The following is a 24,380-nucleotide window of genomic DNA, read 5'->3' on the forward strand; positions in this document are numbered from 1 at the left end:
ACCCAATGCCCTGCAAACCTTCACCAGCTGAGCGACACATAAAGATGCTTGCCAGGTCCAAAAGCACCCAGAGGAGTAATTACTGTCACCTCCTCTTACCCACCAGTTTGGTCTTGCTGGCTCTCGGAAGCAATCCAATGCACTTGGCTTCTCAAAAGTCCCCAGGAGTCACTGTTGGCCAGAGGGATCCACTTCTATCTTTCTGCCACATTCTGCTTTGAGAGGCTGAGCCTCCACCTCTTATTCCATATTTTATATATATATATACTTATATATATACACACACACAGATATCATTCCTTAATCCATGGACCATTCCCATAAATTTGCTGTATTCATTCAGTCCACAATGTCAGGCTCCATCTGTTGTTAACAGCCTTTCAGGGCAGGAAAGACAGTGTGCAATGTTGGATTGCTGCCTGCTGACAACACTGCAGAACTCTTCTGGCTTCATCAAAGTTCACTCCCTATTGAGGTGATGACCGGAGGGAAGTCAGGGTAAGTCAATGGGGACCTGAGGACAGTTATGGGAGACTCCTGCTGCTGTTGCCAGCTTTTCCCGTAACATTCCTCTCTGCTGATGATCATGACAGCACATACCTTCTTTTCAAAGCCCAGAGTGGTGGAGATGGGCATCTAGCTGATGAACTATAGGAGTGTTATATAGCAGGCAACAGCATACAGTTGTGTTCATTGGCTTCTATGAAATCTCAGTGATAAAAGCAAATTAAAACTGAATCAAGAGCTTGATCTCACTGCAGACCAAAGAGCTTTGCAGAAACTCACACTTTCTCTGACAGATTTAAGCCATCACTTATCTACCGCTTTTAACAAAAACAGCCAAGAAGCATTCAAGAAACTCTCTGGGAGAATGCCTGAACCCATAACTGAGGCCTTCCTCAGGCCTGGCACTGGAAGCCATCCAGACAGACCAAAGGATTTTGGCTTTTGGGCACAGATTCATCTTGCATCTAAGCAAGAATGGACAGATGAACACCGAGCAGTTTTTCAGCACAGTCTACAGCATTATCAACTACCCAGCTGAAAGAGTAAATCCACTGCTCACTGGAGACACTGAAGACATGCTATGAAGCATTACATGCAAATACCAATCAGAAAAATCCAAACATCACAAGTCAGTCCCATGAAGGGCCTTGAACTGTATTTTCCCAGGCACAGGTAATGTTTATCTGAAGTCTAAGACTGACTTGTGTATTGCCATGGTCTTTCTATCATCATTACACTTCTTGTTCAAGCCTACCAATTTTAGAACAATCTGTAAGGTTTCCTTTATTAAAAGTATTTAATGCCAAAATATTACCTGGAATATTCCGAAACACATTCTTAGACTAATGTCATATACTACTACATGCAAAATCTAAATAGCATCAAAAAAGGAGTGTATTGAGATATTACAAGGAATCTTGAAGCCTAGTTTTTAAAGCAAAATCAGCACTGAGCTCCTGCATGACTTCTGCAGGACTCAGCCCAGGCTGCTCTCTCTTAGTAAGTCCATAGTTTTCTTCTACATGCTTTGCAAAGGGCGTTAGACGTGTTCTAGCAGGAGTGCCACCCTTCCGAGTGGGCCGATTCAGGACCAGCTTCCCCCCACAGAATGCACACACAAAGCGCTCTGTGTCCAGAGACTTGGAATGACGTCCAATCCTGAAACAGAAAAATAAGCACTTTGATTTCACAACTGCAGCAGACAATACTTGTAGGAAAGGGCTCCTTTCTCTTCTGCCAGGCTACTTAGGTCACATTTCTAAGCTAGCATTTTAGAACAAGGAACAGAGTTGATGTCATCTACCCGGACTTGTGCAAAGTGTTCGACACTGTCCCACACAACATCCTTGTCTCTAAATTGGAAAGACATCAGTTTGATAGGTGGAGCACTCAGTGGATAAAGAACTGGCTGGATGGCCACATGCAAATAGTTGTGGTCAATGGCTCAATGTCTGGCTAGAGACCAGTAACGAGTGGTGTCCCTCAGGGATCAGTGTTGGGACCGGTCTTGTTTAAAATCTTTGTCGCTGACATGGACAGTGGGATTGAGTGTGCCCTCAGCAAGTTTGCCGATGACACCAAGCTGTGTAGTTTGGTTGATTCGCTAGAGGGAAGTAATGCCATCCAGAGGGACCTTGACACACTTGTGAGGTGGGCTGATGCCAACCTCATGAAGTTTAACCATGACAAGTGCAAGGTCCTACACCTGGGTCAGAGCAATCCCAGGCACAGCTACAGGTTGGGCAGAGAAGAGATTCAGAGCAGCTCCGCAGAGAAAGACTTCGGGGTGTTGGTCGATGAGAAAACCAACATGAGCCAGCTTCAGTGTGTGCTCGCAGCCCTGAAGGCCAACTGTATTCTGGGCTGCATCAAAAGGAGTGATCTTCCAGAAAAGGTATCACTTTCCACACCCATGAAAGGTTAAAAACCTGGGAAATTGCTATAGCAACTATTATTTATGCTTGATCTCAGCAACACATATAGTTCTCATTTAACAAACACAGTAAGTAAGACGGAAGTCTGATGACCAATGTTGCAATCTATCAGTAGGTATGTCTCCAACTTCAGTTCTTCACATTACAGTGTTGCTGGTATCTGTGTGGCTGCAGAAATCTATTTTGCTTTAATAAATACACAAGCTGAAAGAGTCTGTGAGGTAAAAGGTCAACTAGAAAACTGACTATAGGTTTTACAGTGTAAACCAATAGAAATCATTATATTGTTGGTTTCTACATTTTACTTAATACTACTATAACAAGATTAGGAAAAATGTTTAGTCTTAATTCAAGTCAAAGACAGAAACCCCAGAAAGTTTCTTCTGGTACTTTATTCTAGTATCTAAATACTGTGACACATTTTGTGCCTATGTTTTATGGGGATTTGTTCTGCTTTTGAATTCCAGTTACTACTGACTTCCTTCAGCATCAGATGGTCCTCAGTATCTTTACAAGGATAAGCATATAAAAAGCAATTCAATCGACCATGCCATGTCTAGCACTCCCTGCAGACTGCTTTTCCTTAGATCAAACCTAGACTGGTGTCATGGTACATTCAAAGTAACATTCAAAGATCATAGAATCATAGAATAGTTAGGGTTGGAAAGGACCTTAAGATCATCCATATCCAATCCCCTGCCATGGGCAGAAACACCTCACACTAAACCCTATCACCCAAGGCTTCATCCAACCTGGTCTTGAACACTGCCAGGGATGGAGCATTCACTACCTCCCTGATTCCAGTGCCTCACCACGCTAACAGTAAAGAATTTCTTCCTTATATCCAATCTAAACCTCCCCTGTTTAAGTTTCAACCTGTTACCCCTTTCCTATCACTACAATCCCTAATGAATAGTCCCCCACCAGCATCCCTGTTGTTACTTTCTAAAATGTAAAATGTGAACAGATGTCAAATGAACCTGGAATGGCTCATTTCTGCAACACATGCTAGTATTTTACTTACATGCATTCTACAGGGATGTGCCAGATCCATTAATTGTTCTATCAGTGTAGGCCTACAAGTATTACTCTTGATATTGTTTAGAGGTGGACTTTGCAGTCCTGGAGTAACAGAGTTGATCTTAAAGGTAATTTCCAACCTAGCTGATTCTCCTATGTAGTACTTAGATAAGAGTGGAAGTACTCCTCCTACCAAAAAGCCTGTAATGGGATGAGTTGATCAAGACATCAGAGTTAAGTGGTAAAACACTTTCACAAGTTCACTCACTATTAACTACAGTAGAAGGTGAATCCAAATTTACATCATTTGAGCAATGTTTGAAAGGTGAGAGCAGCCATGAGGTGACCTTTTCCTGCCATGTCATTAAAAGCCAAGGCACATATTCTGATTTCTTACTGCTTCCCAAAGACCTGCCATCATCACCAATGTTCCTTGGAAGACACTTCTGCCTGTCCTGACCTCTGAAATGGAACTGAGACTACCTGAAAACAAACATGTGGAATGGCATAATGAGGTTCTGACAGCATAGGAAGTGTGAAGTAACAACTCAAGAGTACCCCAGTTTAAGAGACCCATCATTTCTAGATATAAGAGACTGCCAAATTAGAGATAGAGTTAATACACAGTCATATGCAAGACCAAAACATTACTCACGTAGCTTTGCACAGAACACACTCATAGATGAATTTGTAATTAATCTCATAGCTGTGGCAACGTGCTACTACTGGCAGTTCTGGATGAATCACAGCTGATTTATTGGCATAGTATCTCCATAATCGTCCATGTCCATCACGAACACCATTGATCAGCCAGGTGGCTGCATGGCAAGCTTCATGAACTAGCGTGTCTCGAAGACGATCTTGGGGTAAGACAAACAAAAGATATTGAGATCAGTCAGGTACAGGGAAGTACAGACTTCAATCCTTGGTCAATGCTTTAACACTTATAGAGATGCAAGACTTCATCAGGGATTTGAGTGACAGGACAAGATGTAATTGGTTCAAACTTAAACAGGGCAAGTTCAGGTTAGATCTAACAAAGAAGTTCTTCACTCTGACGGTGGTGAGGTGCTGGAACAAGTTGCCCAAAGAAGTGGTAAATGCTCCATTTCTGGCAGTATTCAAAGCCAGCTTGGACAGTCCTGGGTGACATGGTCTAATGTGAGGTATCCCTGCCCATCACAGGGGTTGGAACTAGATAATCTTAAGGTCCTTTCCAACCACAATTCTATGACTTATTTTGGAGCTTGGAATTGCCAATGTTTTGATCAGATAAAATGTCCCAAAACAAGATTTTACTCAGTGGATATCCAGTTTTCTGATTAGCCTTAATTCTGCATCCTAGTTACTTCCCTACACCTAATCTGTTTTTTTTTTCTGCTTGGTTGATTTGGTTTTGGAGGGTTTTTTCCTGTTTGTTTTGTTGTTTTGTTTTCTGGGTGGGGGTTTGTTTCTTTTTTTTATTATTTAGATGAGATCCTAAACACCTTTATATACATCAAGATTCATTGATTTTTTTGTAACATTGACATTTTTCTTCTAGAAACAACTAGAGCAGAGCACTATATTTTCTCCACAATTAGAATAGAATATTTCAGTTGGATGGGATGTACAGTGATCACCTAGTTAAAGCATGGTATTAAGGGTATTGTCCAAATGCCTCTTAAACACTGACATGTATGCGGTGTATCAACCACCCCTCTAGAAAGCCTGTTCCAGTGTTTAACTACCCTCATGGTAAAGAAATGCTTCCTGATGCTCAGTCTAAAGGTCTCCTGGCACAGCTTTGAACCATTCCCATATGTCCTATCTCTGGATACCAGGGAGTGGAGCTCAGCAATTCCCCTCTTCAGAAAGCTGTACAGAGCAATGAGGTCACCCCTCAGCCTCGTTTTCTCCAAACTAGACAAAACCAAAGCCCCTTGTCACTCCTCATAGGCCATTTCTTCCAGATCTTTCACTAGCTTTGTTGCTCTCCTCTGGTGGATGCATTTAAGTACCTCCACATCCTTTCTGGGCCATTGGGGCCCAGAACCACACACAGCACTTAAGATGAGGTCACACCAAAGTTGAATACAGCAGGATAGTAACTTCTTTTCACCAGCTAATTATACTGTGGTTGATGCACCCCAGGATGCAGTTTGCCCTCCTGGCTGCCAGGGCACACTGGTGGGTGGCTCCTAGTGAGCCTGCTGTCAACCAGCACCCCAGATCCATTTCTGCAGAGTGGCTCTGCAGCCATTCCTCTCCCAGTTTATACTTGTGCCCAGCACTGTTTCATCCCAGGTGCAGAATCCAACATTTGGACTTGCTAAATTTCATCCCATTAATGCTCTCACTCAAAGCTCCAATCTAGCTAGATCATTCTGCAAGTCCATCTTCCCTCAAGAGTTAACACCACCTCCCAGTTTGGTATCATCAGCAAACTTGCTAAAGGTGCATTCAACTTCTGCATCCATATAATTGACAGATATATTGAACAGGACTGGCCCTATAATGAAACCCTGGGGAACACCACTGGTGACCCATTGCCAGCCAGATGTAGCCCCATGCACTGCAACCCTTTGAGATCTGCCTTTCAGCCAGTTCTTCACTCAGAACACCATGAACCTGTTCATCCCACAGTTGGACAATCTGTCCAGAGGGATGCTGTGAGGGACAGTATCAAAAGCCTCACTAAATACCAAAAAAACTACATCCACTACCTTCCTTCATCCACTAAGTGGGTGACCTTATCATAGCAGGATATCAAATCAGTTAAACAAGCCTTTTCCTTTGTAAACCCATGCTGACTGTGTCTTATGTTGCATTATTCCTGCCCCTCTACTCTGCTCTTGTGAGACCTCACTTGGAGTATTGGGTGCAGTTCTGGTGTCCTCAACATAAAAAGGATATGGAACTGTTGGAACAAGTCCAGGAGGCCACAAGGATGATCAGGGGACTGGAACACCTCCCATATGAAGACAGGCTGAGAAAGTTGGGGCTGTTCAGCCTGGAGAAGAGAAGGCTGCATGGAGACCTCATAGCAGCCTTCCAGTACCTGAAGGGGGCCTACAGGGATGCTGGTGAGGGACTATTCATTAGGGACTGTAGTGACAGGACAAGGGGTAATGGGTTCAAACTTAAACAGCAGAGGCTTAGATTGGATATAAGGAAGAAATTCTTTACTGTTAGGGTGGTGAGGTACTGGAATGGGTTGCCCAGGGAAGCTGTGAATGTTCCATCCCTGGCAGTGTTCAAGACCAGGTTGGATGAAGCCTTGGGTGATATGGTTTAGTGTGAGGAGTCCCTGTCCATGGCAGGGGGGTTGGAACTGGATGATCTTAAGGTCCTTTCCAACCCTAACTATTCTATGATTCTATAATTGTTGTTCAATAGTACCCAATAGGATCATCTCCATAATTCTTGCAGAAAGTGAGGTTAGACTAACAGGTCTCTAGTTTTCTGCATCTTCCCCCATGTTCTTCTTGCAAACTGGAATAGCACTGGCTGGCTACTAGTCAGCAAGGCCCTCCCCAGGCTCCCAAGACCTTTTGTAGGTGATCGAGAGGTGTCCTGCTATAACTTTGGCTAACTCTTCCAGTACTGTGCAATGAATCCCATTAGGCCCCATGGACTTGTGACATGTATGTGGACATACAGCTGGTTCTTGACAGCTTCAATGTCCACATCTGTGGTCCTCCGATTCAGGAGACTGAGCAGCCCAAGGTCTGACAGTTCTAGTAAAGACTGAGGCAAAAAGTAGCATTGAATACCTCTGCTTTTTCATTCATCCCCATTTAGTCTGCTGACCACAAACATCAGTCCAATGTTTTCTTTAGACCTCCTCTTGCTATTAACGTACTTAAAAAAAAGCCTTCCTTGTTATCTGACAACACTGGCCAGTTTCAACTCCAAATGAGCTCTGGCCTTTAATGTCTTCACCTGGCATATAAAAACCACAGCTCTGTAACCTTCCTGCAAAGCCAGACCTTACTTCCAGAGATCATACAATTTCTTTTCCCCCTTGACCTCCACAAGGAGTTCCCTGTTCAGCCAAGCTAGTCTCCTGCCCTGCCTGCTTGCCTTACGACCCAGGATTATTTGCTCCCCTGCTTCTAAAAGGTACTTCTTAAAAACTGATGATCACCTGTGAACTACTAAGCCCTCAAAAGGAGATTCTGGGATTGTACCAGGATTGTACCAGGGTACTCTGGGATTGTAACTCCAGAGCAGTTGTATGCTCCAGTTCTGGAGGCACCTCTCCTATGGAGACAGGCTGAGAGAGTTGCCTTGTTCAGCCTGAAGAAGGGAAGGTTCCAGGGACACATTATACATCATTCAATATATAAAAAGGCCAACAAGAAAGCTGGAGAGAGGCTTTGGACAAAGACCTGTAGGGACACGACAAGGGGAATGGTTTTCACCTGCCAGAGGGGAGACTGAGATGAGACATTAGGAAGAAGTTCTTCCCTGTGAGGGTGCTGAGGCACTGGCACAGGGTGCCCAGAGAAGCTGTGGCTGCCCCATCCCTGACAGCGTTCATGGCAAGATTAGACAGGCTTTGGAGCAACCTGCTCTAGTAGAAGGTGTCCCTGCCCGTGGCAACGGGCTGGAGATGGATAATCCTTAAGGTTTCTTCTAATCCAAACCAGTCTGGGATTCTATGATACTATGATCTCTCATGATCTGATCTATGATAAGGTATATTAAGCTTACTTTAAAATATTCTACCATTTACAGAATTGGTTCTTCTTTGGTAAGTGAAACATTAAGTTCCCCAAATTCAGAGGGGATGAGGGAGAAGTAACAGTACCCACCACATAACAGAACTTGACGCTGACCTATCTTTATTGCAGATTTAAATACAACCAACAAGGTGGCTAGCTATGATGGATGTGTCAGATTTTAGATTACCATTCTAGTACATATGAGTAACCTTTACTTCTTTGAATCAATAATATAAGCAAAATATTGCAGTTAGCATTAATATATCTCTGTTCTCACATTTCTGTAAATTTATCTAGCCTCTCAGAAGGGTTGTGAAGACAAGTACTAAAATTAATAGAATTATTTATTCAAGATAATACGAAATACCAAAGCAGGGTCCTGTTCCATAACAATTAAGCCTCACATTCATGTTTTTATCTCTAGAACTTGCTTTCTCAAAGAGGAATCAACATATTTTTTCTTTTACCTACCTGCAGAGTCACAGACCTTCTCAGAAAGTTCTATGCGAGCGTAACGCTTTGCTTCAGGACCTTCTGTCTGCCCAGTTACACAATATCCTGCTGTTTTTCTCATTTTCTTATTCCAGATTATTTCCATTTTGTCTGGTAACTGCAAAACAAAACAGTATGTGTAATCTGCCCTCTCCTACATTTCTCCTTCTGGACCTCTGGCTTCCCCTTATATTTACTGCAAAGCCAGCAGAAGATGTGCCTGTTAGTGCCCTTAACGCTCTTGTCATTCAAGATGCAAACCCACCCTCCTCCTTGTCATTCCCATCATCAGTTTTTCTATAACCAACACTGGGAGTTTCACAATGCAGGGTAAGACAGAAAGTCCTTTGGCTCATCTATTCTGCCTCCAACAGTGGCTAACACATGCTGCTTAAGAGGAAATACAAGGCCAGCAATGAAACAGAAAAGATTTCTCTTCAAAAAAGATGACTTCCATTTTTGCTAGTCATTTTGCAAGACACCACCTCACGGAGCCACAGGTGGCTCCTCTTTATTAAACAGCCCTTAGAAGTGTTTTCTGGTGTTTTAGAGTGTACATGTATGTACATTCTTTAACACATGCATGGTTAGCACACAGACCACAATTATAGTCTCCTATCAGAAACGCTACTGCTTACTAATTTAGAAGTCAAGTACCATTTGCTTTGGTTGTCCTGAACCTGCAACTTGCCATTTTAATTGAGGCACCTTCACACTGCAAGAGGGTAAATAATCATCCCTTGCTTATTCTGTGTGCTGCTCCTGATTTGATAAGCCCTCATAATATCTCAGTTAACTCTGTTCTTTTACTATCAGTTTTTTGTCATCCAAATTAGTTAATAAACTTAAATAAATGAAAGTAGTTAAGCAGTTAAGTGCTAGTACAGGTACACGGCTGAAGCAATGGTGAGCAAAATATTTTGCTTTCAGCAGCAGTGAGCCTGATCAGCTCAGCTCCCATGACCTCAATGTGCCCTTGCTCAGCTCCACATTTTCTCAGCTGCACAGACACCTTTTCCCTCCTGAAGGAAATGTTATTGGAATTACTGAGAGCAGCATCCTTCCTTTCACAGATGTTTCTCACCAGAGGAGAGTCTCCAGTATCCCAGAAGATTTAAAGGTCAAGACAGCAATTCTCTGAAATTGAACCTTCAATTTGAACACAACATACAGCTTTAGATTCACCCAAAACTGTTAGTCAAAGAATAAACAGCTTTTTTGTCCATTCCAGAATGGCAAACATGAACATGCAACAGGAACGAACGAAAACTGCATGGAGCATGACAGGCCCTAACAATAAAGGGAAGAGCTTTTACTCATTAGCTAGCTCCTTTACCCCCAACATACGCTCCCACCACTTGCCTTTTGTCAGCTGCAGGCTAGAAAGTTGTGTTACAATTAGCTATTAGGCTATGATAATGCTTAAGAGTTCACTAGTACATGTTACTTCTGTAAAAGCTTAATGAGCAACAGTGGTATGCAACCTTCTTTCAGTGGCAAAGCCATAGCTGCCTTCGCTGGGGTCTACTGCCACAGAGGTAGCAACAGAAACATTCTCAGGCTGCTTAGGTGACAACCATGCAGGTACTGTAAAATCCATGAAGATAAGTATCAGTCACCCACTCAAAGATGAAACTGATAAAAGGCCCCTTATGTAGCAGTTTCTCTCATCAAGTACTCTTGGACAACATCCAGACAGCTCGCTTACAGATGGCACACTGCTACAGCTGGGAAAGCAAGCCAAGCTGTAAACCACTGCATCACAGTGATAATAATACCCTTTCAAAGAAATTGCTTGAACTAATTTAAACATAAGCCATTGCTGTAAAGCTTAACTTCTACTAACTGAAGAGGATAAAGAGCAATCACATCAAAAGTCAAGGAGCCATATTTTAACACTTTAAAATTGTAGGTTTTGTTTTGAAGCCAACCTTCTGGTCAAAGATGGTGCTATTATACAGACAGTAGAGTTTCCATGCCAGCTCCTCTTTATTTTTCTTGAAATATGTCACATAATGGGAACCTGGATTTGAGAGATCTTGCAAGAAACAGCCAGGCACTGAGCACACCCTGAGCCTGCAAGAAAAACATAAAGCAGTTTACTGAAGTAAATTGAAAAATAATAGCCACTTCATAGCCAATAAAGATCTCTGGGATGCTGCCACTGACATAAAGTCATGCCACATTTTTTAGTCACTAACTCCTCTAAGCAGAGATTAGTTTATATTCTGTCACACCCGTGACTGAAAGCTTTAATTTACAGCTACTTAACTGCTGATTTGGTAGCAGAAGTTTCTAGGTACTAGAAAAATCAGAATGTCATCCTAACCAAAATGCTTAGCATCTATTTGTCATCTATAATGGTCAAAGAACATAGCAGGAAAAAAAAAGTAACCTACAAAAAAACAAATTTACCTTCCCTCTTTCTTTGCTGACTGTGAGGAACTGACCAATTTGTTCCTAGGAATACTTGCAGAAGTCATTATCCTGGAAGGTGTTTCTTGAAGTGAAATGGCCCTTGGCCTTGGTGTCTTGACTCCCTTCCCTTTCAAAGTCTGGCCATCTTCAGATGGTGACTCATTATTTTCTAGTTCAACAGAAAGAGTCACAGGATTACAAAGAATGTAGAACAGACATCAGCAACCAAGTAACAGACGAAGATGAAAGTTAAATACTCCACCTCAGCACACACACTCTTACTGTGCATACTTGAATACAAAGGCTTATACAAGTGAGGGAAAAGTAATTTGCTGCTATATAGTACAAAAACTCACATTCAATGAAGGAGTGGCAGACTTCAAGCTTTCAAACATTCAGCTAGGAGGAACTTGAGGGAAAAACATTTGTGACCTCACTTATTTCTGCAACACTTCACAATTCAAAATACACCACCAGCACACTGGGAGCAGTAATGCAGAGACACCATTTGAAGAAAAAAAATACTTTAACCTTCTGTCATGTACCATAAGTCACATTATTTGTTTCACAATCAAGCTGTGATCAGATAGCCACCTATATATCCATTCTACATCTGGACACACTAGAAAATGACTGACCCTCACACCAGAAATCAAGGACCACTTCAAGGTCTGTGGTTTTAGTTGGCCTTCTCTCTGTTGGCTGTGGAGCATCATTCAAAACCACCCGTGAGATTTAAGAACAATTTTTAAAATGCCTACAGTTACAGGAATTATAAAAACAAGCAATGCTGAAAAACTTAAACTTTGATACCACAAGACTAATGGAATCACAATACTCAGAGGAATAATTTCTGATCGCATCAAATTCAATTGCAAGATGCTGGGTTGCGCTTCTAAAGCATATGCCACACAAATGAAAGCAATTAGGCAATTAGCACTACACCACTGCAGTCAGTAGCTTGCAAGTCAGTCAAGAACAATTGCTCACCTCTTGTGCTTGGTTGGTGGACAGTTTTATTTGTGCTTAAGATAGGTTTTTGAGGTATACTTCCTTTCCTTATCCGTTCTATTAATGATTCAAATTCACCATCCGAGCTATCTGATTCTATCTTTGTACTTTGTTGTAATGCCACAGATGGCACTTTATTTTCTGTACTTTTTTCACACCTCCTTTCTCTCCTTCTGGGTTGCAAGTCTGGACTGCCTCTGGAGATTGACTCTCTCAGATTTTGTGGAGGTGGGAGTTTTATGCCCTTCTGACTCTCTTTCAGATCTTTTACTCCCTGTTTTTGGTAGTCAGATTCTACAAAGACAGAATCATCAGTGTCACTTGAAGCCTCTGGATACTGCAGTTCTTGACAGCAACTGTTTTTCTTTCCAGAAGGCGTACACTTCTTTGTGGTCTGAAGAACCTTCTGTCCTGCAATTCAAAAAAAGAGCTTAAAGTTTTGATAAATTCTTTTAGGAAATTTACCTCTGTCTTAACAGAAAACAAAAAAAAAAAAGGTCCTTGAAAAAGATAAGAAAATACGAAGAATAGAAACATATCTTCCCATTTGCTTTATTATACCTTGCCCATTTATCATCATACTAAATGGAAAGTCACTGAAAGATGTGTTTTGTTTTTTTTTTAATTACCTTAAACCACACGTATGTACACAACAGCCATCAACCCTAACAATTCTGATTAGTAACTAATGCTGGCATAATTTTCATTCCCAGTAACAAAAGCTGTGCACATGTAGAAACTGAACATTTCATACTAAAGTTTTATAAAACCACCAAGTGAAGATCAGACCATAGCCTACAACACAAAGTGCACATCTGTCAACAAAGCTTCTAACATCTCAAATTTGATCTATCAGGAACAAGGGGATCATGTCAGATCTCTTGGTGATTTATTTTTTCTTTTAATGATGCTTCTGGTCCACTGTGCTTTCCCCATTTCCCCTCCAGAAACCATTCCAATAGTTTTTTACAGCCTGCAGTTGGTATACACATTTCAAGGTTGACATTCTCACCAGCTGCAAAAGATCCCATCCTTCTTGAGTAGGGGTCAGAGCTTTTCCAGGTTCACATGAGATCACTGTTATCATCCCTCACCTATCAAAATTCTATCACCTGATCACTGGCCTACTGGCTGTGTAAAGAATTCCAGAGTCCTATTCACTCATTCTACTGAAGTCCAGCTTGCATGTATCAATGGGAAGTGCACCAGACAGGTGTAGTCAGGCTCTCAATGTTAGTAAACCAAGGCGCTTTCCATCCTTTGGGGGAAAACAGGGATCCTCTGCTCAGACAAGCACTGAAGCCCCACAAGTAATGGTTTGCTTGAGCATCTTGTAGCCAGTGTTAACAGGATTATGCATAGGACCCTGGCTATAGAAGCTCCAAATTAAAGCATTATCTGTGGCTCTGCAACACCTTGGCCAAAACGTGCATTGAATCAAAAGGTATCTAGCTAACCAACAATTACCTTCTTTCTTTACTCAGTGTCTTTTGACCACAGAATGAGCTACTACAGCCACTGGAACACTAATTTGCATATCCTACATCCTCTCTTCATAGTGATCATCCCACATTTGCTCAGTCTCATCAGCCGTAAGTTGTACTCCTTTCACAGACTGAAATGCTAGCAGGTAGTCCACAGTTTGTACTTACAGATCCACAGCAATGCTTCAAAATATATACTTGTCAGAACAGTATGACCATACTTTCTTCTTTTACTACCATGGGAAACAGAAAAGCCTCAAACAAGAGACAAAGTGAACTTATGTTTAACAAGCTCTCCCAGAAATTTATGAGCTCAGAAATGAATGCTAACTTTCTACCCACTAAAATGCTTGCTCTGTATTTGCTGTTGACTTGCCATGCTTTGTTGGGCTTTTTCTCACTTTCAAGTCCAAGCAGAAATCATCCAAATCATCAATTGAGTCCTTCAAACTGCAAAATAAACAAATAACATGAAAAAGGGAGGCATAAATAGGAAAATAGAAAAATATGCCTTAGCAAAAAGCAAACAAAAAAAGCAAGCAAAAAAAAGCCACAAAATATAACATCATCAGTTGCTCACAGCAAATGTTACCAACCACGTTTCATTACTAGGAATGGCAACAGAGCACGTACACCTCCAAATATACCATTTTACATTTGACCTGAACATACAGACTGAACACCAGCTTCTGTCTGTGCTCAGTCCTATAAACGTATCTGCCTATGAACCACTAAAACTTTTACTAATTTTTCTGTATTCTGAATAATAGATATGATACAGAAACCTAATATATAAAAAGCCATTACTTACAGCACCCACCTCACATATGCCTTTTTTGAAACAGATTTTGGAGTTTTCATTCTAGCTAAAACTGAAAAAAGAAAACATCATTAAGAACAAGATTCCATTTCTTTTGTTATGTTTTTCTTTCTTAAGGAGAAAAATTTAGTAAAAATTTGGTCTAAAGTCTTAAAAACAAACAAAAAAAACCCCAAACAAATCCCCCCCAAAACTAAAACAGCTACCAAACATAAGAATCCTTTATATATAATTCCAGCTCTCAATTCCCTAAAGCTGACAGCAGCTCTATAGCATTTCCTTCATCATCAATCCTTGCCCAGCACAAAGCCAGAGAAGTGCTGTTATGTATCTTGCAATATCCAGTAGAGCCTTCTCATATATGTGGACCACTGGGGATGGAATTGAAAGGGCTTATCAATATTTTCTCCAAGCATTTCAGCACCTGCAGGTAATAGCTTTTCTGCTGCAAACAGTTGCCCATATGGTTATTCCAGTAAGAGACTCAAAAACAAAAAAAACCCCTCACCCCCACCTCCTCACAAATAAAAAAAATCCCACACACAAAAGAAAAAAAGTCAAACAAAATGGTAACAATACCCACTGCATATTAATCACTCCAGGAATACTGTGGTGACTCCTAACAACAAAAACACCATCCAAGCAGTGGTACTGCACATGCTTGAAGTAGTGAGTCTTAAAGAAATGCCATCAAAATTTCATACACAGCTATTATGACAGATTCAAAAAAGCTGAAGGGGAACAAACTGCATTGAACCATAAATCAGGCTAGGGAGAAAGGAAAACATTGTCCATCAAAATGCAACAAGCCACAAGAGCACTTAAGGAGTGTTTGCTCTCCCAGTCCAAAGCTGCATGCATAACTTCAATGGGATTATAAACTTTTGCATTGTGCCATAAGCATAGCATAGGACTAAGTGTTATCATCTTTGAAGAGCACAAAGGGAAGGGTAAAAAAGAATTCAAGAACGTGAAGCTCAAACAGTGTTCGGAGCAGTGAGTTATTTTCAACTTTAGCACCTGGCAGTCTTCACCACTACCTTCATCATGAAAGAAGTAAACATGGCATCTGCTGCCTTCCAATTCACTTCATCAAGGTGGCTCACTGAAGAACAAATGCCAGCAGACAAAGGCTTACAGACAAATATAACTTGCTACTTAATAAATCCAATTCCCTTTAGTTAGTTTCTCATCTCTTGACACATATTTTTCCTTCACCCTTTCCTACAATTTTCAGTATAGTGATAGCATGGCAATAGAATAGCTTTTCAAATATTCTTCTCTAAGACCCAACTAGTTACTCTCAGCTACCTTCCATACCAGAGCTGACACTTGACTTTGGCCTCAACAGACCCCTGGATGGAGGCAAAAAAAAAAAAAAAAGAAAGAGTAGAAAAAAAGAGCAGACTATCAAATAACTTTAAAAATTACAGGGAGGGAGCAAATAACTTAATGAATGGACAGTATTGAAATATTTATCAGATCTGGAAGCCCAATAGTAGTGCAGTGAGCTACATACATCATGTTTTAATTCAACTGGATGTAAGCAATAAGGCTTGACAATGCTTAAGATTCACTTGGCACTGAGATGGAGCACAGTATAAACTCTAAAGTAATGAGAAACCTGCTTTAAAAGCAGCTGGACTAACAGAAGAGCGAAATGCAGAAGGCAAAATAAACAGATATGAGCTCTTGTCTTACCATTTCTACTACCATCTCTGTTCAGATCTTGAATACATGAGGAACATGCTGCAAACATACTTACAAACCTTAGACTACTCACCAGGTTTAGGTGTGGCAGAGCCATGATTATTTCATCTGAGGAACAAGCTAAATAGAACTCTTGCAACAGGGCAAAAAAAAAAACACTGTGTACTCAATTATTCTAGCACAAAACAATAGTCATTAATGGCTATTAACAAAAAGTGCAAAAATCAGGTTTTGTATGTATAAGCTAGACATAAAGTTATGCACAGCAGAAGACACTATGTAAAATTCAGTACGCAGTTCCACCGTACCAAGACCTTGAGCCACTATGAAAACCCCAAAACATCCTAAGTGGTTAACAGTCATGAAGCAAAAGCATACAAGAGGGAATTCTGAGTAATTTAGACATGTTTGGAACAGCAACTGCTTAGAGAAAATGGTTATTCAAAGATGCTCTATAGTCTAAGAAAAAAGCAAGTCATAAGGAACAGACAAAACTGAGGCAACAAGAAAAACAATGCAAGGCAAAAAGCACTGAGGATTAAGAAACAAGATTCAAGAACACTCACTGTAGCATACAGCTACCAACACTGCACTGCAAGAAGAAAATGTACTTTGCAGCAGGAGCAGGGAAAGAAAATAATGCATAAAAACTACTCCACTCTAATTAGACATGTCACTTTCATACTCCTTCAGAGGAAAAAACGCTGATGTGCTATTACTCACACATTTCAAATTCATCATCACTGCTGGAAGAGACGTACAGGGCATGGCTGCAAAAAATTAAACGCAGGATAGTATCAAGAACATCAGGTCAACAACAAGTACATTTGCATCTCCCCTAAAGTACCTGTGACCACCAAGAAGCAAATACACACTGAAAAAAAAAATCACTGAATGTCTCAAATAGGCCAAACTGTTTAATTTTAAATAGAAATATTAGAAACAGCATATTAAATTTATAACAACTATATACATTCAATACTCAAGCAGCAATCATTCACTGCCAAAATCTGAACAACTGAACCATCTGGAGACACAAGCTTAGACCATTACATTGGCTTCAATTCAAATTTAAGGATTTATCAGTATTCAGAAGGGACAGAAAGCTTGTTTCTCATCTTATGAATAGTATATGATCAGGCAGAGGATGCTGTGTTGTATGAAGTCTGAAACCCCAAAATATACAACAAGGAAAACCAAGATACTTTTGTATAAAATGCACTTTAACACAGCTGCTATGAATATTTAACAGCAGCTTTCCTAAAGCTCATTTAAGATGCAGATTAATGTGTTGGCACTTCCACTGGAATTCTCATGCAGATGTAGAGGCAAGACGAAATACTGCTACCAAAGTGTTTATTTCCCATTCTAACAAAACCCAAACATTAACAAGTTAAAAAATGCACTATGCCATTGTTTAAAAATGTGAAGACAGATTCATCTTATTACATCAAAGTTGCTCAAATTTTTCATAGAATAGTTTGGATTGGAAGGGACCCTCAGTGGTCATCTTAGTCCACTACTCCACTTCTCCATGAGCAGGGACATGTTCAACCAGACCAGGCTGCTCAGAAACACATCCAGCCTGGCTTTAAATGTTTCCAGGGATGGGGCATCCACCACCTCTCTGGACAACATGTGCCAGGATTTTACCACCCTCACTCTACAAAGTTTCTTCCCCTTGTCCAGCCTCAATCTCCCTCTTTTAAACCCATCACCTCTCATCCTGCTGCAACAGCCCCTGCTAAAAAGTCTCTTCCCATCTTTCTTATAGGCCCCTTTTAAGCACTGAAAGGCTGCAATAAGGTCTCCCTGGAGTCTTCTCTTCTCCAGCTGAACAGCACCAACTCTCTCAGCCTTTACTTACAGGAGAGGTGCTCCAGTCCCTGATGATTTTTGCAGTCATTCTCTGGACCCTCTCCAATAGGTTCATGTCTTTCCTGTCCTGAGGACTCCAGAGCTGGATGCAGGACTGCAGAGGCATCTCATCAGAGCAGAGGGGCAGAATAACCTCCCTTGACCTGGTGGTTTTGTTCCTCTGGATACAGCCCAAGATACAATTGGCCTTCTGGGCTGTGAGCACACACGGCCAGGTCATGTCCAACTTTTCATCCACCAGTACCCCCAGAGTATCTCAAAGACTGCAAATTTGATACATGCTAATACCAACCAACTATTGTAAAACATTCGAAGCCCCAGCCTGAAGCTACGTTTCAATACAGTCATGAAGTATACTACGGGAGAGGGGGCGGGGCTGTGCCCACCGAGGGCCGCCTCACCTCTCTGTCCCCGCGCTGCTGCCGCCCGAAGCCAACCCACAGCAGGAGCCGCCATCGCAGGAGCTGGAGGCGCCGCCGCCAAAGCGGGGCCCGGCCCCGCACTGACCGTTTGGGGATGTGGCAGCGGCTGGGCGCTCCCCGCGGCCCTCACCGCGCCCAGCAGGCCTGCAGGCGTCTCTGCTGCGGTGCAGCCCCATCCCGTGCCGCATCCTGCTGCAAAGGAAGGAGACCGTGAGGGCAGAGCCGCGCAGCGCCAGGCCCGGCCAGAGGAAAGGCGAAGGCACCAACGCACCGCCGCCCTCTCCAGCCGCTTTAAAATTCGCGCGCCCGCCCGCAGCGCTTCCGGGGCACCGGGCTGGGCCGCCTGCGCGCGGCTCTGCGCCTGCGCACGGAGCGTGGAGAAACGGCGGCTGCAAGCTTGTCCGAGGCCGGCAGCACGAGTGAGGCGCCCGCGGCGCCAGAGAGCGCAGAGCAGCCGCAGCCCCGGCACGAACGGGAGGCCAAGCCAACTGCAACCAGGAGACAAAACTCAACGGCACGAGGAGGGAGGTTGATACTCGTTTGTATTGACCCATCAGTGAGCGGGGAGCTGGGGAATGTTGGTGTTGCTTATTCAAAACAAAACCAGTAACTTACACACAGTCCTTGACCTGCAAGATAATACAGTGTGCGAGTTAAGAGCACCGGGAAGGGCAGAAGAAACAAACTGATGTGAGACCCCAATAACACTTGTGAATTAAGCAGGCACACGCACCAGATCTTTCATGGTTGGGTGGGTTTAGTCTAACAGAAACATCTATGTGCAAGATCTGCGCTTACTGGAAATTATTTCTGCTTTTTAAATAAATACATACGAATTTAAATAGCACTATTTAAAACAAAATTACAGAAAGAAAGATGCAAGGCCAGCCATTCAGAATACTTCTCTAGCAACAGCACAAGGGCAGCAGCAAACGTGAAACACTGGTCAAATCCAACTGGCAAACCAAAGCTTTATTTTCTGTTTAAAGTCTTTGCTACAGTACCTAGGACTGAGCCCCTATATATAATTAACAATCATTCCTGAAAGAGCTGTATTTGGCACCAGTTTGTGTTTACCTCAAACACTTGTGGGGAGAATTAATTTCAAATCAAATTTGGTTTTATACACAGCTGCCTTAATGAAGTCAATCAGCTGAGTTGAGAAGCTTAAAAACTAAACAAAACAAGCCCAAAATCTTTATCTAAACCAATGCATTATAGAGATCTCCAAAATAAGAGGTCAAACATTAGAAGGCTGATACAGGCTCACATGGTTTATAAAACTTATTAAAAAAAAAAAAAAAAAAAAAAATCAAAAAACTCCACCAGCAAATCTGCCCTTCCAGTCCACACAGTTCAGAATTTAATGCAGGGAGCCACATTAACTAACCACACATACACCAGCAGGACTACCCAAAATCCAATGTTAAAATGCTCCAATTCCCAATCCCCATAAGAGATCTGTAGGAAGATTAAATCAGTCCATGAAGTCATAATATTTGGTTGGGCAGTTCAAACTTCCCCCAGCAACCACTATGTCACTCATACACACAGGCTCACATGTACACAGCTCAATCCCATTCAAGCTCCTCATGGAATAAAAGGATCTGAGGCTCTTAATGAGTCTTTCTCTATCATGCAAGAAAGAAGTCTGGCTGTGCTTTAATCACTGTCATGTATTACTTCAGCCACAGAGTACCAGGCAGTTTAAGTAGAAATGCACAGTTTCAGCTCATCATCTCGACAGAAGTGTTTAAGAGGCTCAGTTCCTGGAGAATTCCAGGTGGGCATGCTGTCTCTTCATGCAGACTCACTGGCCTCTACTGGCTTAATCATGTGGTCCGGTTTGTTGCCAGCAGCATAGTGATCCCACATCTGAAGATAAAGCCGCTCCAGGTCCATTGTGTACTGTTTCGTGTTAAACAAAGGACTGGATATTCTCTGCTTCCAGACTTTGCCGCGAATTTTTTTCAGGCTACCAAAAAAAAAAACAACAACAAAACCCCCAAACCCCAAGTTAAAGAAGTCACAAAGTTCCAAGCACTTTTCAGCTAACCCAGAACTGCCAGTACAACTGTTTCAAAAATACCTGCTCCCCCACTTCCACAAAATTCATACTGTTTCATCCCCTTATAATTTCTGATACAGAACAGCATGATCACCTCAACTCAGAAGAGCTGCAGCATTAATGCACTAACTCACTGTGTTATTACAGGGACTTTACAGGATTATTTTAACTTGCAGTAAGTGAGAAACTGCTTAATTTTCAATTTAAAAAAATACAGAACAACCCACCAATCAAAAGGTAAACTGACTGCAAATGAGCAATTTCTTCAGAACAGGCAGCACCATTAAGTTTACTGTAAAAGCAGAAGCTGAATTAACTGCCAGACAAGAAAGCTCTAGATGAAGATTGCCTAGCTCCTTTAAATGTTAAAAGATCTGCAAGATAAAAGTATTGGTCTCAGCACTGTGCCAGCACTTTCCCTTCTTATTGTTAACACATTATATGGTACAAGTTTGCTTACTATTCCAGATCAGTTCCCAGTTTCACAGCAATATCTTCATATTCCTGTCTACTTTTTGCAATGAGCTCAAGACAACCCAGGCAAGTAAGCTGGGAGGCAGCAACACGTGATGCAAGAGTCTCGCCTGTAAACAGACAAACAAAATTGATACAGAAGTAAGCTTACCAAGTAACATACTGCAGTGCATGACATACTTCTACATCTACAAGAGGCAGTAACATTTGTTGGGCTTGCTATTTATTGTTTTAAAATTAACAATATTCAAATCCATGACCTGGGAGTGTGTGCTCACAGCCCAGAAGGCCAATTGTATCTTGGGCTGCATCCAGAGGAACAAAACCACCAGGTCAAGGGAGGTTATTCTGCCCCTCTGCTCTGGTGAGATGCCTCTGCAGTCCTGCATCCAGCTCTGGAGTCCTCAGGACAGGAAAGACATGAACCTATTGGAGAGGGTCCAGAGAAGGACCACAAAAATCGTCAGGGACTGGAGCACCTCTCCTGTAAGTAAAGACTGAGAGAGTTGGTGCTGTTCAGCTGGAGAAGAGAAGACTCCAGGGAGACCATATCGCAGCCTTTCAGTGCTTAAAAGGGGCCTATAAGAAAGATGGGAAGAGACTTTTCAGCAGGGGCTATTGCAGCAGGATGAGAGGTGATGGGTTTAAAAGAGGGAGATTGAGGCTGGACAAGGGGAAGAAACTTTGTAGAGTGAGGGTGGTAAAATCCTGGCACGGGTTGTCCAGAGAGGTGGTGGATGCCCCATCCCTGGAAACATTTAAAGCCAGGCTGGATGTGGTTCTGAGCAGCCTGGTCTGGTTGAACATGTCCCTGCTCATGGAGAAGTGGAGTAGTGGACTAAGATGACCACTGAGGGTCCCTTCCAATCCAAACTATTCTATGATCTGTTCTGTGCAGGTTCCCCCATTGCATTACCTGGCATAGTGACCATTGGAGTCCCAGCCCAGAGTACATCCATCCCAGTTGTGTGCCCATTGCAAAGAGGAGTGTCTAGACAAACATCAGCCAACTGTCCTCTCCTCACATGTTCTTCTTTGGGGGCAACAGGAGAGAAGATTATTCTGTTCTGGGAAAGACCCAAGTTTTGTGCATATTGCTGAATATTGGGTTCTCCTACAGCTGGGAAGCGCAGCAGCCACAGCACACTGTTCGGAACTCTTTTTAGGATCTATAACAAAAATTAAGAAGCAAATACACAAAGTTCAGTTAGAAACAATCTCCATTTTCGAACAAGGAATTACCACATACCAAACAAAGCAAAAAGGGTAGTACTTTAGTCTTCTGAGGTATAAAGCAGGGGAAAAAAAAAAGAACAGATCACCATTTCAAGCAGAGTAACTAGGATTACATTTCTACCTAATCCCACCAAGAGAAACTGTAACTCTCAGCAGTACTTCGCAGAGCACAACTTTAAGCAAGTACTGAAATTTATGAACTCCTTTATTTCCAGGCCTGTATTACGGAATCCAAAAAATTACCCCCCAAGTAACTTTCAGCAGTACACTATAAACTAGACCATGATACGTGCTCACTGTGCAGATCTATAAATCTATCAAGTGTCAAGGCCAGTAAATAACTGGGGCTATTCAGCCTGAAGAATAAAAGGCTGCATGGAGACCTCATAGCAGCCTTCCAGTATCTGGAAGGAGCTTACAAGGATGCTGGAGAGGGCCTCTTCATCAGGAACTGTAGCGATAAGACAAGGCGGAATGGGTTTAAACTTAAACAGGGAAGACTTAAGTTACATATAAGGAGGAAGTTTTTTACTGTGAGAGTGGCAAGATACTGGCACCGGCTGCCCAGAGAAGCTTTGACTGCCCCATTCCTGGCTGCGTTCAAGGTCAGGTTGGACAGAAGTTGGAGCAACCTGCTCTAGTGGAAGGTGTCCCTGTTCATGACAGGGGATTGGAACTGGATGACCTTAAGGTCCTTTCCAACCCAAACCATCCTACGATTCCGTGACTTAAATGTGCAGACTAAGGAAGACCAAACTTGCTTCACAATGTAATACCAGTTTACTTGAGCTTAACACAATTTTTAACTGGGGAGAAGCACAGATGTGATCTGAAATCAATCTAAAATGTTCTATTTTCTGTTAACACCAAGTACTGCAACATGAGCATCATAAGGAATCAAACAGTTCAGGGTCAATGCATTCCACAGAACTTTTTCAGATTTAACTCGTATGAAGTTTCTGCTAACTTGAAGAGAACAGCTATGTCCCAGAACTCTGACCTTAAATTTCACATTAGATACAGATACTCACATTAGCCCACATCTGTAAAGTGGAAGGATCAATCTTATACAACTGATTAAAGTTACAGTATACAACAGCATCCTCTGGTAAGCCATACTGAGACCGGGTAGTAACAATTATAGTGCGTGGAACTTCTTCACCAGTGGCTGCTTTGTTGTTAATCTAAAGAAAAACAAAATTAAAAAAAAACCAAACCAAAAAACAACAAAACACTACTGCAACACTGAAAGTGCAAGAACAAGACTGGGTAGAGAAAGACTGCACCACCCCTTAGCACCACCCATTACTGGAACTGAACCTTTTGGTTTTATTATACTAAATGATAATTATCTACCTTCCCACAATAAGAATTTAACTGCTATGCATGCATGCTTGTGGATACCACAACTTTGTAACCACCAAGGCACACAGCACCTGAGCATCTTCATGCCCTTGCTGTAGCTCCCTGAAATTCTAAGTAACTGAAAAGACAAATCATATGAAATGGCATTACACACAGACTCCTCCTCTTCTTAAGGTCACTTTATTTCTGTGAACCAAAAATGAAGTTAAGCCTTCAAGAAAAAAAAAAAAAAAAAAAAAAGGAAGAACCCCAAACACAACTATCTAGAAAGCAAAGGGGGTTTTTTCTTGTCTGGCTGCATTTTTGTGGTTTGGTTTTTGGCTTTTTTGGGAGTGGGTTTTATGTTTGGCTTTTTTTGAAGCACAGAACAAATAGTCAAGACTGAAGAGAGAGATTAATATATAACTGACAGACTGTAAGGACTATAACTGGACAAAAAGCAAATAACAGGAGGTACTGAAAACGAGACTGGAAGAGTTACATGCGGACTTTTCAAAAAGAAATTATCTTACAGCCTTCACAAAGAATAGGTATAGGCTAATAAAAAAACAGCAGAGGATGAAGTTGGGATAATCAGAATACCACATGAGTCTTGAAGATTAGTAAAATGAAGTACCATTGTCGGTTGTTTTTTTTTTAAATAATCACAGCCAACATTGGGATCAAAGATAGACCCTACAGTACAGAGAGAACACAGATACAGAGTCTTGCTTGGTTGCTTTTTAATTTTCTCTCCATACATATTTAACATTTAGCTCAGTGGCAGGGCAGCCAGCCAGAACAAGTGTACTGTTTACTAATTTGACATGATTGACAATGTCTCAGTCACTGA

The 24,380-nt window shown here is 41.8% G+C and overlaps 2 protein-coding genes across 8 annotated transcripts in view; both read right to left on the bottom strand.

Moving 5' to 3' along the window:
• Positions 1-1,237: 1,237 nt before the first annotated feature.
• GCNA (germ cell nuclear acidic peptidase) lies at positions 1,238-18,993 on the bottom strand. Of its 5 annotated transcripts, none has more exons than XM_034063677.1 (11): positions 18,677-18,811; positions 18,385-18,594; positions 16,829-16,875; positions 14,396-14,447; positions 13,952-14,025; positions 12,071-12,502; positions 11,078-11,249; positions 10,594-10,738; positions 8,642-8,780; positions 4,117-4,321; positions 1,238-1,665 (listed from the first exon to the last, which is right to left on the bottom strand). In XM_034063677.1, exons 2-11 carry the CDS (start codon positions 18,591-18,593, stop codon positions 1,413-1,415), a joined length of 1,728 nt encoding a protein of 575 aa, XP_033919568.1. In that variant the 5' UTR covers position 18,594; positions 18,677-18,811; the 3' UTR covers positions 1,238-1,412. The 5 variants fall into 5 exon arrangements, with proteins under 5 accessions (XP_033919568.1, XP_033919567.1, XP_033919566.1 ...); XM_034063676.1 differs by having other exon boundaries at positions 18,385-18,597; XM_034063675.1 differs by having other exon boundaries at positions 18,385-18,993.
• Positions 18,994-19,351: 358 nt separating this feature from the next.
• The window catches only part of OGT (O-linked N-acetylglucosamine (GlcNAc) transferase), a 28,029-nt gene continuing 23,000 nt past the window's right edge, over positions 19,352-24,380 (bottom strand). For 2 of the 3 annotated variants that reach the window (XM_005148247.4, XM_031048255.2), the window contains 4 exons: positions 23,215-23,367; positions 21,864-22,116; positions 20,934-21,057; positions 20,206-20,380 (listed from right to left, as the gene is read on the bottom strand). In XM_005148247.4, coding sequence (XP_005148304.1) covers positions 20,206-20,380; positions 20,934-21,057; positions 21,864-22,116; positions 23,215-23,367 — 705 coding nt within the window. Of the gene's footprint in view, positions 20,381-20,933; positions 21,058-21,863; positions 22,117-23,214; positions 23,368-24,380 lie in introns of all 3 variants that reach the window. The other variant, XM_005148246.4, reaches the window with a different exon arrangement.

This window comes from Melopsittacus undulatus, chromosome 6 (assembly GCF_012275295.1).
Source record: "Melopsittacus undulatus isolate bMelUnd1 chromosome 6, bMelUnd1.mat.Z, whole genome shotgun sequence".
NCBI classification, from domain to species: domain Eukaryota; kingdom Metazoa; phylum Chordata; class Aves; order Psittaciformes; family Psittaculidae; genus Melopsittacus; species Melopsittacus undulatus.